The sequence below is a fragment of the Amblyomma americanum genome, chromosome 2, assembly GCF_052857255.1.
Source record: "Amblyomma americanum isolate KBUSLIRL-KWMA chromosome 2, ASM5285725v1, whole genome shotgun sequence".
Classification (NCBI taxonomy): domain Eukaryota; kingdom Metazoa; phylum Arthropoda; class Arachnida; order Ixodida; family Ixodidae; genus Amblyomma; species Amblyomma americanum.
The window spans coordinates 17,309,238-17,321,843 of NC_135498.1; the positions used below are offsets into that span (position 1 = coordinate 17,309,238).

At 50.3% G+C, this 12,606-nt stretch overlaps 1 protein-coding gene across 1 annotated transcript; it reads right to left on the bottom strand.

The window, feature by feature from the left end:
• Window positions 1-5,705: 5,705 nt before the first annotated feature.
• Window positions 5,706-12,407, bottom strand: LOC144118358 (uncharacterized). The gene is made up of 3 exons (XM_077651308.1): window positions 12,328-12,407; window positions 11,603-11,939; window positions 5,706-7,443 (listed from the first exon to the last, which is right to left on the bottom strand). The coding sequence occupies exons 2-3, from the start codon at window positions 11,914-11,916 to the stop codon at window positions 5,799-5,801; spliced, it is 1,959 nt and encodes a 652-aa protein (XP_077507434.1). The 5' UTR covers window positions 11,917-11,939; window positions 12,328-12,407; the 3' UTR covers window positions 5,706-5,798.
• Window positions 12,408-12,606: the final 199 nt, after the last annotated feature.

The following is a 12,606-nucleotide window of genomic DNA, read 5'->3' on the forward strand; positions in this document are numbered from 1 at the left end:
GTTCTGTCGTCTTCTAGTGTCGTCCCATAGCGATGCAATGGACCCTTATTTTTGAAACGTCTTTCCCGAGGACTTTGCTGCCATCCTCATGCAGTTGACGGCGCAACAGGTAGGCATTGTCATGAAATAAGACGAAAACGTCGAAAAGACAAAATGCTAAGTGGAAAACGAAAACTAAAACTGAAAAATCGCGCTGAGGTCCGATTTCGTGCACAGCCAAAGGCTGACTTCCGGGACATTCCGCCCAACTTCCGGTGGCTTCACCTTCGGGTGCCCGATGCGGCATACAGCCCCCTAGTTGAGATCAGTGCCACACTGCTATGATGTCGTGAAAAGTTAAAAACGCGTCTGAGGAACCTGTGGCCTGTACGATAATGATGATGATGATGTCCCCAGGCTTAATGGCACATACCCACGGCGCAGGATTGGCAAGGGTGAATGATGATGATGTCCTCAGGCTGAATGGCACATAACCACGGCGGGGCATTGGCCAGGGTCACGGAGCAAGACTATATAGGAGCGCGAGCGAGCGCAGGCGACCAGATAAAGTCACAATTGTATCCGCCGTCGGGGCCGTATGCAGTGGCGGCGCAGTGCGGCGCCTCGTAGAAGCCGCAGCGAAAAAAAAAAGCAGCGGCCGGGCAGGCTGGGCAGGCGGCTTCGGCGCGCTCTCCGGCGGCGCGTGCTCAAAGCAGACGGCAAGCAGACGACACGGGTGTTACCTTCAGCGGGCACGCCGAGACGATGTATTTCTGCGCCCTTAAGTCAAACAGCAACCTATCTTGTCGTTGTCTGTTCGAGGGCCGTAATACTAACAGCGCTGCTACGCGCAGTGCGGCTTCCTTCGCAATTTGCTTGACTAAGATGGGACGCAGGTGTTTTGTTCGAAATTTCAAAAGCGGTTACAAGTGTTGCAGGGAGAAGGTGAGCATAGGCGCGCGCGTACGAACGGGAGCAACAGTAACACGATCAACCGGCTGCCTTGGCAACCGGAATGCAGTAGTTTCTTTCCAGGGCGCAAGGAGCCGCCAGCATGATGGTGGCGCCGCGGGCTTGTGAGCTTTTCTGGTCGCCGCAGACGGCGGAGTTTCCACTCCCTATAGTCTTCCTCCGTGGCCAGGGTACACTGCTGATACAAACGCACACATGGGCAAGGAGTGGAGTAATTGGATAATTTTGTGACGTAGATTCGAATTTGGATTAAAAGGTGATGAGAATTAAAACGGAAATCCAAAAGCTGTGAATTCACATCCTAGCATAGGAATCTGCTTGATGCAATTATATACCCGTGAATAAAATCGCACTCTGATTTCAAGGCATATCCCTTGGCGCTAGCCCCGAAGGAGAGGAGTATCGGAATAGAAAGAGGTAGCCTCAGTCGAGTGAGGGGATCTCCAAGTTCTACGGAGATGAGCGAACCACCGACAAAAGAGGAAAAAGTGATCTATTGACTCACTTTTGCCACAAGACTCACAGAGGATGGTCAGAGATATCCCTGATCTACATGAATAGAGATTTAGTCGCGGTATTCTGCAGCGCAGGAGGAACATGGACGCCTGACATTTCCTTGAACTGCACATCCGCACACTCCAAGGAAATACCAGGTTTTGAAAATCCGTTAGAGCAAGGAGAGGCTCATAGCTCAATTAGTGGAGGCGCTGGAACCGGAGGCAAGGGTGAATTCCATCTCACCTTTTTCTCTTCTTTTACTACCTCTTCATCCATTCCGTTACGGTGCTGTTGAGGTCCCCACCGAGATGTGAGACTGTTACTGCGCCCTTTCCTTTCCTCGACGTCCATTTTTTTCCCTCCGAAGTGGCAGTATGCCGCGAAGCAGATGTCCTACACTTGCTGCAATGATTCTGCTAACGATATAGCAGAAAAACGAGGCAGACCGCCATAGTTTGCCTGTAACGCATAAAGTGTTCAAGCATTGCGGAACAATCTCTCTCACTAGAAGCGGATATAACAATAATAATTGGTTTTTGGGTGAAGGAAATGGCGCAGTATCTGTTTTATATATCGTTGGACACCTGAACTGCGCCGTAAGGGAAGGGATAAAGGAGGGAGTGAAAGATTGAAGATAGAGGTGCTGCAGTGGAGGGCTCCGGAATAATTTCGACCACCCGGGGATCTTTACGTGCACTGAAATCGCACAGCACACGGGTGCCTTAGCGTTTTGCCTCCATAAAAACGCGGCCGCCGCAGTCGGGTGCGAACCCGGGAACTGCGGATCAGTAGCCGAACGCTGTAACCACTGAGCCACCGCAGCGGGGCCTGACGAAGAAGAATGGCAAGCGGGAGAGAACGTGCACTGGTTCTCGCCAGCCGCGGTGGCTCCGTGGTTAGGGCACTCCGTCTACTGAACCAGAGTACCCGGGTTCGAACCCTACCTCAGTGGCCGCGTTTAGATGGAGGCGAAGCGCAATAGGCATCCGTACTGCCAGCCAGCCTCTAACCGCGGACGCCCAACTCCCCGTCTCCCTGGCTTGCGTGCCGGGGGCGGGGAGAAACGGCGTTCCTGATGGAAACACAAGTTGTTCAATAAATCAAAAACCCGTGTGCTGCGCGACGTCAGGTAGTGGAAATCGTACCAGAGACCTCTACTACGGCACCTCTTTCTCTCTTCTTCTTTCATTCCCTCCTTTATCCTTTCCATTACGGCCGTTCGGGTGTCCACCAAGATATGTGAGACAGTTGCTGAGCCATTTACTTTCCTGAAAAAACATTTCATATTTTTTACCAAGTAACCCGCCGAAGTGGCTCAGTGGTTAGGGGCGCTCGGCTTCTGATCCGGAGTTCCCGGGTCCGAACCCGATCGCGGCGGCTACCTTTTTATGGAGGCAAACGCTAAGGCGCCCGTGTGCTGTGCGATGTCAGTGCACGTTAAAGGTCCCCAGGTGGTCGAAATTATTCCTCCGGAGCCCTTCACTACGACACCTCTTCCTTTCTTCTTTCGCTTCCTCCTTTATCCCTTCCTTTACGGCGCGGTTCAGGTGTCTGACGATATATGAAACAGTTTCTGCGACATTTCCTTTCCCCCAAAACCAATTAATAATATTATTATTACCTAGTGAGCTACGACGGTGGCTGTCCAATATCCTGCTTCCAGGCTATTTGCGTTGCATGCAGCCTAACCTTGAGAGTGTTCACCAGTGCCATCTCCACCATAACAGCGGACGTAGGAAGAGTTTGTTAAACCGCAAGGGGTCGGATAGAACGCGATCGAACAGCGAGGGAGTCAGGTGTGAAAAAGCCCTCATATGCTTTCTATGGCACTGACAGAAACCGAGATCCTTGTTAAGCTATTAGCCGACAAGCATAAAGTATTGCGGGGCTCGTGAGTACCCACATGTGAAGGAAGTCACGGCTCACAAAGCGCATTTCACGGCTCACCGGCGAGCATTTCTTTCTTTTCCTTTCGCACCTTCCCTCTTGTTCTCGGTCATAAAGAAGAGCAGCATATAAAAAATTAAAAAGTTGAGCTTTATAAATAAAGCGGACCAGCCAAGTATGTCCATCCAAAAGAACTTAATGCGCACTCCGACGCTAGGCCCACTGCTGCGCCGTTTCCTCGTGGGGTGGTATACGGCTTGACTCGTAAATTTGCCACCCACCGCTATGATCTTAGAGGCTATAGCATTCGGCTGCTGGGACAAGGTCGCGGTATCGAATCCCAGCCGCGCAATCGCAATTAGTTGGAGGCCAAATACAAAGGCGCCCGTGTGCTGTGGGATGTCAGTGCACGTAAAGATGTCGAGATGACTGAAATTAATCTGAAGGGCTTTCTTACGACGTCCCTCGTAGCCGCACAGTGCCGCTTTCATTAAACCCACGTACTACCGCGCTAAAACGTTTGCGGGACGATATTATGCGGAAGAAAAATTTATATCCGCGCATATTCGCGTAATCCGAGCCGCCTGAAATGCGGTAGGGCACGAGGGAACGTGCATGGTATATTCGTTGGTAACAATACCGCGCGCCTGGGTAACCAGGTAGCAACAGACGTTTTCCGAGAACACGCGTCCCGTAATATTTTATCGCGATACCACCTCAACATACCGTACCGGCTTGAGGGCCAGGATTCCCGAAAGATCTATTTGCGTACGGAGGATACGGTGTGACTCAAGCGTAACACTCGGAGCGTATTGCAGTAAAATGTAATTTGTTTTTACTTCACGTATAATCTATCTGTGCTTTGAGGCATGCCGCACGGAGATATGCAGATTTTTAACCTATACTTAAAGCGCAGTACACGGGGACAATAAAAAATAGTCCCCGTAGCCGTTAACTATAAAGCACGAAATGTTGCTCTTGCGGCCAAAGACCACAGCAATGAAGCCACCACTGAGATGGTAGGCGTATTGCAGTCAACTCTAGCAGACGAACCGCCTTCCGAAAACGAAGACAAAGTGCTAATTTCTCTGGCGAATGTCAGGTTGATTCTATAGCACGTTTTGTAGTGGGGAGAAGACAAGGAACGTTGTTAGCCTGTCGAAAGATGGCACATACCCACACTGGGGGATCGGCCAAGAATCGGGGTGGCTATTCACCTGTACTCAGTTAATAAAAAAGAAAAGCACGCGGAAACGCAACACCGGAGGATTGTTCCTCATGAACAGAAAAGGGATGAGAGTTGCGATTTAAAATAATAAATAAATAAATAAATAATAATAATAATAATAACAGCGGATTTTCCTGGTGCATAATTTGCTTAATTCTGCATAATTTGCATAATTCTGGCGACTGGAAGAATAATAAGAAAGTCGTGCTTTAACTTTGTGCGAACCGCGACTGGAGTTTGCTATACACGAACTTTCGAATCGCGCCAAAAGAAGACTACGGCCTACTTCATCCGTAACCGTGTCATAACCCTTCACCGCTGAGGCTATGTCGTAAGCTTTGCGCCCAGCTCGAAACCTCGCAACCAAGCTTGCTGAATTTCATGGTGGTCTTGGTGACTCGTTTGATTATGCCACTGAACCATAAGAGTCGTTTGAGAAGCTGTGCTGGACTGCGTCATGCAATTCATTACAAGGAAGTGCACGTGTGTGCGAAAATCGAGCAAGGTGTGGCTACCAGGGAGTTCAATAATTAGGGTGTAAAGGAAACCATGCTTGGCGTTCAAAAGACAGCAGGGCGAACTTCTGACGGGTTTGCAGAAGTCGTCTGTATAGGATTTTCCCGGTGCACAATTTGCATGGAGCGCGAGTTTAATGGGCAGGCTGGGCACGTACGGAGAGGTTCATCGATCAAATAGCTGGGCACGTACGGTGAGGTTCATCGATCAAATCATGTGTAAATCACTTCGGTATAGCACCTGGACTGGAAGCAAATGCGCTGTGTCCTGAGCGTCCCCGTTTGGTCGTGCGACGGTAAAAAGTGGCATCAAATTTACCTCACCGCTTTCCTTCTCGCGCCAAAATAATGAACAGGAGATGAGGGGGGGGGGGGGGGCAAGTGTGGCGTCTATAGACCACCCACGTGCGACATCAAAGGCACGCATTCCGTCTCTTTCCACTCCTAGCACGTCACGACAATGAACAAGAGCCGGAGGGAGCAGGAACTAGGATTCAGCTGCAACGGAGAACACAGAAGAGACTCTTTCCGCCATCGCCATTTAAAGATAATACCATACCGAAAGAAGTAACGGTATATTTATTTTGCCAGCCCAACCAGTGCTGTTTTTTTTGCTCTACTTCGATGTGGTGCTGATAGTCAAAGGAGGGATCAAAACACTACATTTTTTTTTTTTGCTCCGTACTAGCACGAACTAATGTTTTCGCTCAATAACTTCCTCACACGTAACTCGCCAGCAGCTCTGTGATCAGCGTACGGCAGTGACAATACTTCTCGACCCAGGTATCGCGCACACATTTCGTAACCGGCCCGTACCTGTCGAGGCGGCTCATTTCTCTAGACAAGGTTGTGGCATTGGTATCACCGTGAACACTCATGATTACTTCGAACAATGCCCTGCCCGGTGAAAGTGCGACACTAAGCCAGTAGTGGCTCACATTGGCTGCTCGATCACTGGCCGTTTCCTGGAGCGCCGTAACATCGAGGACTTGGAGCAGGTGGAACTTGGCACACTTTCGTGTCGCCCTTCGCAGCATGTCATTAAGGGCGCGCACAAGGTGATTCGCCAAGGATAAAGCTATGGCTCTTGGCACAGCTATGTCCCCACGGATATTGCAAGAGCACCACTGGCGCGGGATCGAAGCATCAACACAATTTCTCGTGTCCGGGACCTCGTGCAATAAGCTGAGGCCGTATTTCGTGTTTGGTTTCTCGCGATAAGGGTAGTCCAGCAGCTCCACGAGAGTGGCGTGAACGTCAAAGGGTGTTGTAAGGCGGTTCTGGTTAATGTGGAGACTGCGCGCCGCTTCTGGATTCTGCTTCAGGAACCAAGGTGGGAAGGCCAAGAAGGCGAACGGCTGTCGGTCTTCGAACCTCCCGATGTACGTGGCACGCAGGTCTCCATACCGAAAGCCGTGGTCGCTGAGAAAGACGAGAACCGTGTGGTTGAGCACTCCAGAAACATGAAGCGTCTCCAGGAGGCGTCGGAAGGGCTCGTCCGCGTAGCCCGCGCTGTTCAGATTATTGTGCGTAATATCGATGAAGCTAGAGAAGGCGAAGAAAGGCCGCTCGGCCATCACGACCGTGAACCGAGCCAGGTAGTCGAGCAGCTCTTCGCAAGGCATTGTCGGTCCCAGACAAGGGACCCGTAGCGAATCCTCCGTCCAATTTGGCGAACCTTCTGTGGCCATTACAAAGTGTCGCAGATAGTAGTCGGCCGGCGAGTGTCGAAAGCCGTGGGCAAAGTAGGTGAAGAGGCCATACGCCGGCGCCTCTTCCATGAACAGTGTCCTATAGCCTCGCTCACCGTACTGGCTCCACATGATGTTCGCAGTGATGTTGTCGAAGAATCCATCGGGCGCCGCCTTGGTCGCCTCGGAGTGCTTGAAGCCCGTGAGGAAAGGGATCTGGTTTGGGTAGGAGTTGTCGCCAACTTTATTGTATCCTTGGAGTTGGAATCCACCAAGCTTGTCACGCAAGAACTGAGCGGTGTCGGGAAGGTGCCTCTCAAAGTTCAGGTATGAGACCGAGTCTAGATGCAGAAACAAGACGCTGAGGTTGTGGGGAGTGCTGCCAGGCGCCTTACGGCAGCGTTCTTCGACGCTCTCCTTGATGAATGGGTTCAGGAGAAACTGGTTGTGAAATCGTTGCTTCGGAGACTGCCTCGTGGCGCATTCGACAAAGAGGAACTCCTTAGTCAACGGCCTGTCGAAGAGCAGTGGCTCCCTTGGCCCGTAGGTGTAATCCTCGTCAGGAATTTTGAGAGATTCGTTTCGATAGATTTCCTGGTAGAAGCACACCACGTCCCTCGGCATCACGCCATGGTGCTTCAACTTCTCAGGTAGTATGGTGGGACAACCGTGCCTGCAAGAATACAGATCCATGAGTGCGTAATATTTCTGATACCGTACAGTTAAACTTGCTCAGGTTATTTTGCGGAAAGCTTTTGATTTATCTTAGGGAAAAGGCAGCTGTGCACCTCGCTCGCGAGAGATCATCGCGCCGCATGTTCTCTTTCTGGTGCAGTTTATTTTCCTGCAACATATTTGTGACATCTATGTACCGTACAATGGCAACCTTGATTTTTTGTGTTGACGATTTTGTGACAGTGGTATTGAAGCACATAACAAGGCCGAAAGAGCATCGACTTCGATAAAGTGTCTCTTTGAGACGGTATTAACGAAAGGACCTGTGGGCATCCCTGCAGTGCATTCTTTTTTTGCATTAATTGTGACTTAATTTCATGCCTGAGTGAAATGAGGATTACTGCTCTGGACGACGGGATGTCACAACTGCGTTAATTTCACCAATCCGTGCCCTATAGGCCGTGTGTGGTATAAACATGCAGGAGACTGCTTGGGTATTTTTCTCTCCACTCCCGGTAGGGTTCATATGGTTACTCAGAGGCAGTTCCCGCGATTTTCCTTTACTCAAAACCTCTATCTCCTCCTTCTACTGGACAACTACACTAAACTCCTTACGAAGCATTCATTGCGGACGCATCATTGAACTCTGAATGCTGGTTGCAGACCCGCGCCAGATGGTAAGAAGGGAATCGCGTAAGGGACCACGGCGCTTCACGTCTACATTTAGATCTCCGGAGCGCCTTTCTTCTTACATTGAATTTGTCGCGATACCTGTAAAAAAAAGGTAACGGGTTTTCAATCTGGATGAGAGAACTTGGTGCACTTAAGACTTTTTTTCTGAATTCTTCCAAGCCTATTTTTTGGCCAGCAAGCATGTATAATTGGTTTATAATTGGTTTTTTTTTGGGAAAGAAAATGGCGCAGTATCTGTCTCATATATCGTTGGACACCTGAACTGCGCCTTAAGGGAAGGGATAAGAGAGGGAGTGACATGTACTAAATCATTTTCCACCACTCCATTCTGAAGTTTATAGTCGTTAGAGGACGCGGAAGTAGTCACAAATAGGCTCGTTTTAGAGGGCGAATGTGGCACATTTTGTTTGAAAATGCGGGAGCTAGAACGGCAGTTACAGCCCGTTGCGCGAACGCAATACTCGTCTAGAAGCCCATGTATAGGAAATGTTCCTATATATAGTAAAGAACGCCATCAAGAGGTCCCGCTCATCTTTTGAAGCGAAAAGCATCACTACGCTAGTCAAAACCGCGCTTCGCGCGAGCCGGCGTATGTGGGAGATCGAGTGACGTCCCGCACGGCGAAGGTGGCCGCCGCCGACTCCGTTCTCTCTCTTTCTCTCTCTCTAGTCACTACTGCGCATGCGCCACTGGTAGCACCGAGGCACAGATGTGCCGCCGCTACGCAGCGCCGCGCCTCTGCTCAAAATCCAGCTTTCAATTTTTAGTTTTTACCAGTCGCGGTGGCTCAGTGGTTAGGGCGCTCGACTACAGATCCGGAGTTCCCGGGTTCGAACCCGACCGCGGCGGCCGCGTTTTTATGGAGGAAAAACGCTAAGACGCCCGTGTGCTGTGCGATGTCAGTGCACGTTAAAGATTCCCAGGTGGTCGAAATTATTCCGGAGCCCTCCACTACGGCACCTCGTTCTTCCTTTCTTCTTTCACTCCCTCCTTTATCCCTTCCCTTACGGCACGGTTCAGGTGTCCAACGATGTATGAGACAGATACTGCGCCATTTCCTTTCCCCCAAAAAAACCCATTATTAATTTTTAGTTTTCTCATTCTTCTTTCCCTCCCTACTTTATCCCTTTCTTTGCCGCTCGTTTTTGGTGTCCACCGAGATATGTAAGACGGTTACTGTGCCATTTCCTTTCCTCAAAAGCCAACTTAAAATAAGTGAGCCGACGGCGTTCACAGAGTTAAATGGCGTTGGCAACTTTGAAAAGCCCGTTCATTTTCACGAAAGGAAAGGCGCACAATCGGCTCCGTGGGCCAGTGGAGACCTCAATCTCGCTTTCATGTACGTGGCGTTGTTGTCCAACTGCAAAATTCTGCTTTGATTGCGTTCCGCACACTGGATAGGCAGCGCGCCCTCCCTGCCACCTGGGAGGTTGCATGAGTTAATGGTTGATCGCGAGAAATTGATCACCAAATTATCGCTGCGGCCTCGCTATTGCTGCAGTGCCTCATGTCAGCCACTACGCTGTCAGCGCTAATGCATGCAGTCCACATCTCTCTCTCACCGACGCAACTTGTATCAAAGCACGAATGAGGCGTCCGCATATCCAGGAGCCAGTTATGCGCCCTTCCCTTCCTCGAAGCCGTGGTCTTCTAGAACATTGTCAACGTCAATGAACACAGTGAACGCCGACATCTTTCGCTTTGTATATCCTGGATTAGCTGAGCAAATCCACATTAACTTTTTCTTAAGCACCGGAATGCTATTTGGAGTCTCCTGGATTCATTGTACCTTAAAGAAATGTACAAATACCTGAAAAGGCACTTCACTATTTAAATTATCGCTGTATACTGTCACGCGCGCTGAACTGCACTTGAATGTAGCACATGATAACGACGTACTGCGTAGACAGGCATCCGCATTGTCATCCGCCACCCCACTCATTTCTTAATGGGCCGTTCTCGCAAAGTAATTGTGTTAATACCTTCGAAAAATGGCCGCTTTGGTGGTGTAGCACGCTTATTAAAAGAGCTTTTACGTTACGCATTTAACAGGTTCTGGGAGAAGGTGACGAGAGCGCGTTGCAGGTTCAGGTGCTGCTAAACGCCTAACGTCAAGGCTGTTTTAATAAACGTGCTACATCTCCACCCCCAATGCGGAATTTTCGCGAAGGTGTTCACATAGTTACTTCCACGACTCGAACCTGCAACGCGCCCTCGAGTTGAAGCGTCCCAGTAGCTCCGATGAAATTTGAAACGCAAGCCAGTAACGCGAACTGAAAGCGTTTTTTGGCAGGATAGAGAAAGAGCGAAGCAAAACGCAGTTTCCATGTCGAGTTCTACGGTCGGGTGAGAATGCATGGAGGAACGTTATTCCTACCATGCTGTCATACCGGCGAGCGGAAATGGAGGATTCTGCGAGCTGCCTTGACTATTGTCATAATGGCAAAGCCTGTAGAGCAAAGCTGGAAATGTTTCTAGGTTCGACTGGTTTCAAATGAGGCCACACGTGTGCGCTTTGCAAAGAGCGGCACATGTAGCCTGCATGGTGAGCTCATTAGGCGCGCAAGTATACAATAAGGATACAAAAAGAACCACATCATTATTATCATCATCGTCTTCGACAACAGTGCGTGAACTGCTGTACGATAACATATCTGGTCGATGTCTTAAGGGGAACCTCTGCATAGTGACCCAGGCGGTTGAAAAACTAGAGGAAGGCAAAGGCTGAAGCTGGTTGGCACTGCGCAAGATTCCACGGCGCAAGTGAATCTGTGGGCGAAACTTGATGAACTAGACCATTTGGACACGCTGGATCGTTAGAGCACGGAAGTGGTAACCCACGTTCTGATCTTCAGGGTATAGGGTATGTAGACAGGAACGTCGTAATTCGCCACCTATGGTCACGCTGCACGTATCTGACCTTCAGAGGCGCTCATTTGAATCTGGGTTAGGCTTCATACTCAGCTTCTTTGCAAAGATGAACACCAAAACAGGGCGGCTGCTAACCCTCTTCTTCGCCAACCACATCGTGCCCTTGGCGAAAGATAATCAACTTCTCCATGAAATAGGGAACAGCACACGGCTCTCAGCACGAAGTCAGCTACTCTACACTTCCAACATGTATTGCATGGCATGTCATGAAGTTTGAACCGTGCGCCTTTATCGAAACGGGACCGCACTGGCGTTCTGGCAATAATAAGCAGGTGTCGAGGTTTCGACGGGAAACAATTACGTTGGAAACTGTGCATGTGTTGCGGATGGGGAAGCTCCGCGATGAGCCTTCATGGGATCGCAAACCCTGTGGCGTTTCGGCCGTTTTGACGGTGTTCGCCCTAGCATTGTGTCACGCATGCAGTGAAGCTGCTGAGGTTAGCCATCGCCAGCTCCGCTCAGTGCATACATCTGCTGGAGGAATAAACCGCCTCGTAGACCTGTCGCTTCGAAGGGATGAGTGGCTGGCTTACCTGAATGTGAGGAAGTTGGGCTTGCCGTGGCATCTGCTGCCGTTCGAGCGGCGTAGGAAGTAGGGCCTGACGGACGGGTCGAATGGGTCGAACTGGTGCATTGTGCATCCTGGGGTCCGAATGCGATCACCCACCGGCTTGGCCCTCTGCCACCTTTCGACGGATGGGGCTGCACTTTTCGCTAACGGCGTTGTGAGTCGGTAATGGCCACAGGCGAGGACGATGCCGAGTATCGTCCCTAATAGAAGCATGCCAGGGTATCGGCGGAAGGTCCGGCACAGCCACCGCGCCGCCATATCGGCATTTCTCAGCATTATCTCTTTGGCGTGGCCTCACCCTGCAGCAGAATGATGGAAAGTGAGCGACGCGTCCGTACACCCCTTCCCTAAATCCGTATAGCGCAGGGGATTCCACAGAAGCTGCCGTAGATGGTGCGACGCGCTTTTACATGCAGTGAATATCCGTGTGCTATCGCCAATGGCCCAAGATTTAGATGCGCAGTTTCGTTTCTGAGGATGGCGCTCGCAGAGGTTCCTGAGGGTACTATTATAAGTGACTCGTGGTTAATACACATTTAGCGCGTACATGTAATATGGATGCTGTCATGCGGCGATGTGCGCGTACTGTCCCTGAAAGGCCGCACTACTCTGACGATTTACAGTAGTGAAGGGTACTTCCCAGCAACTTCCGCTAAACGAGGACCTAACGCGGACATGTTCACTCACCGCGGCTTCGTAGCCTTGTGCCGATGTTGTCCTCGATGGCGACGTACGGGCTGTGCAGGCAGCAGCCCTGGTCCGTTTCTGCATGTAATGATGATGATGATGTCGTCAGGCTGAATGTCGAAATTCACAGTGGCGGCGCTGCGAACTCGGCCACAGCATTTTTGTCTTGACATAAAGACGTCGCATGCACATACACGGCAGGAGAGAGTTCTAAACCTTAAATAAATTGGAAAATAAAGGAAGGAAAGGTAAAAACAGGCGCGCCTTTTCAGTTGTTGA

Coding starts and splice junctions, on each gene's coding strand:
- LOC144118358 (XM_077651308.1), bottom strand. CDS start 11,916: ATGCTGAGAAATGCCGATATGGCGGCGCGGTGGCTGTGCCGGACCTTC. Junction 7,444..11,602: donor CCCAACTTCCTCACATTCAG/GTAAGCCAGCCA, acceptor GTATTCTTGCAG/GCACGGTTGTCCCACCATAC.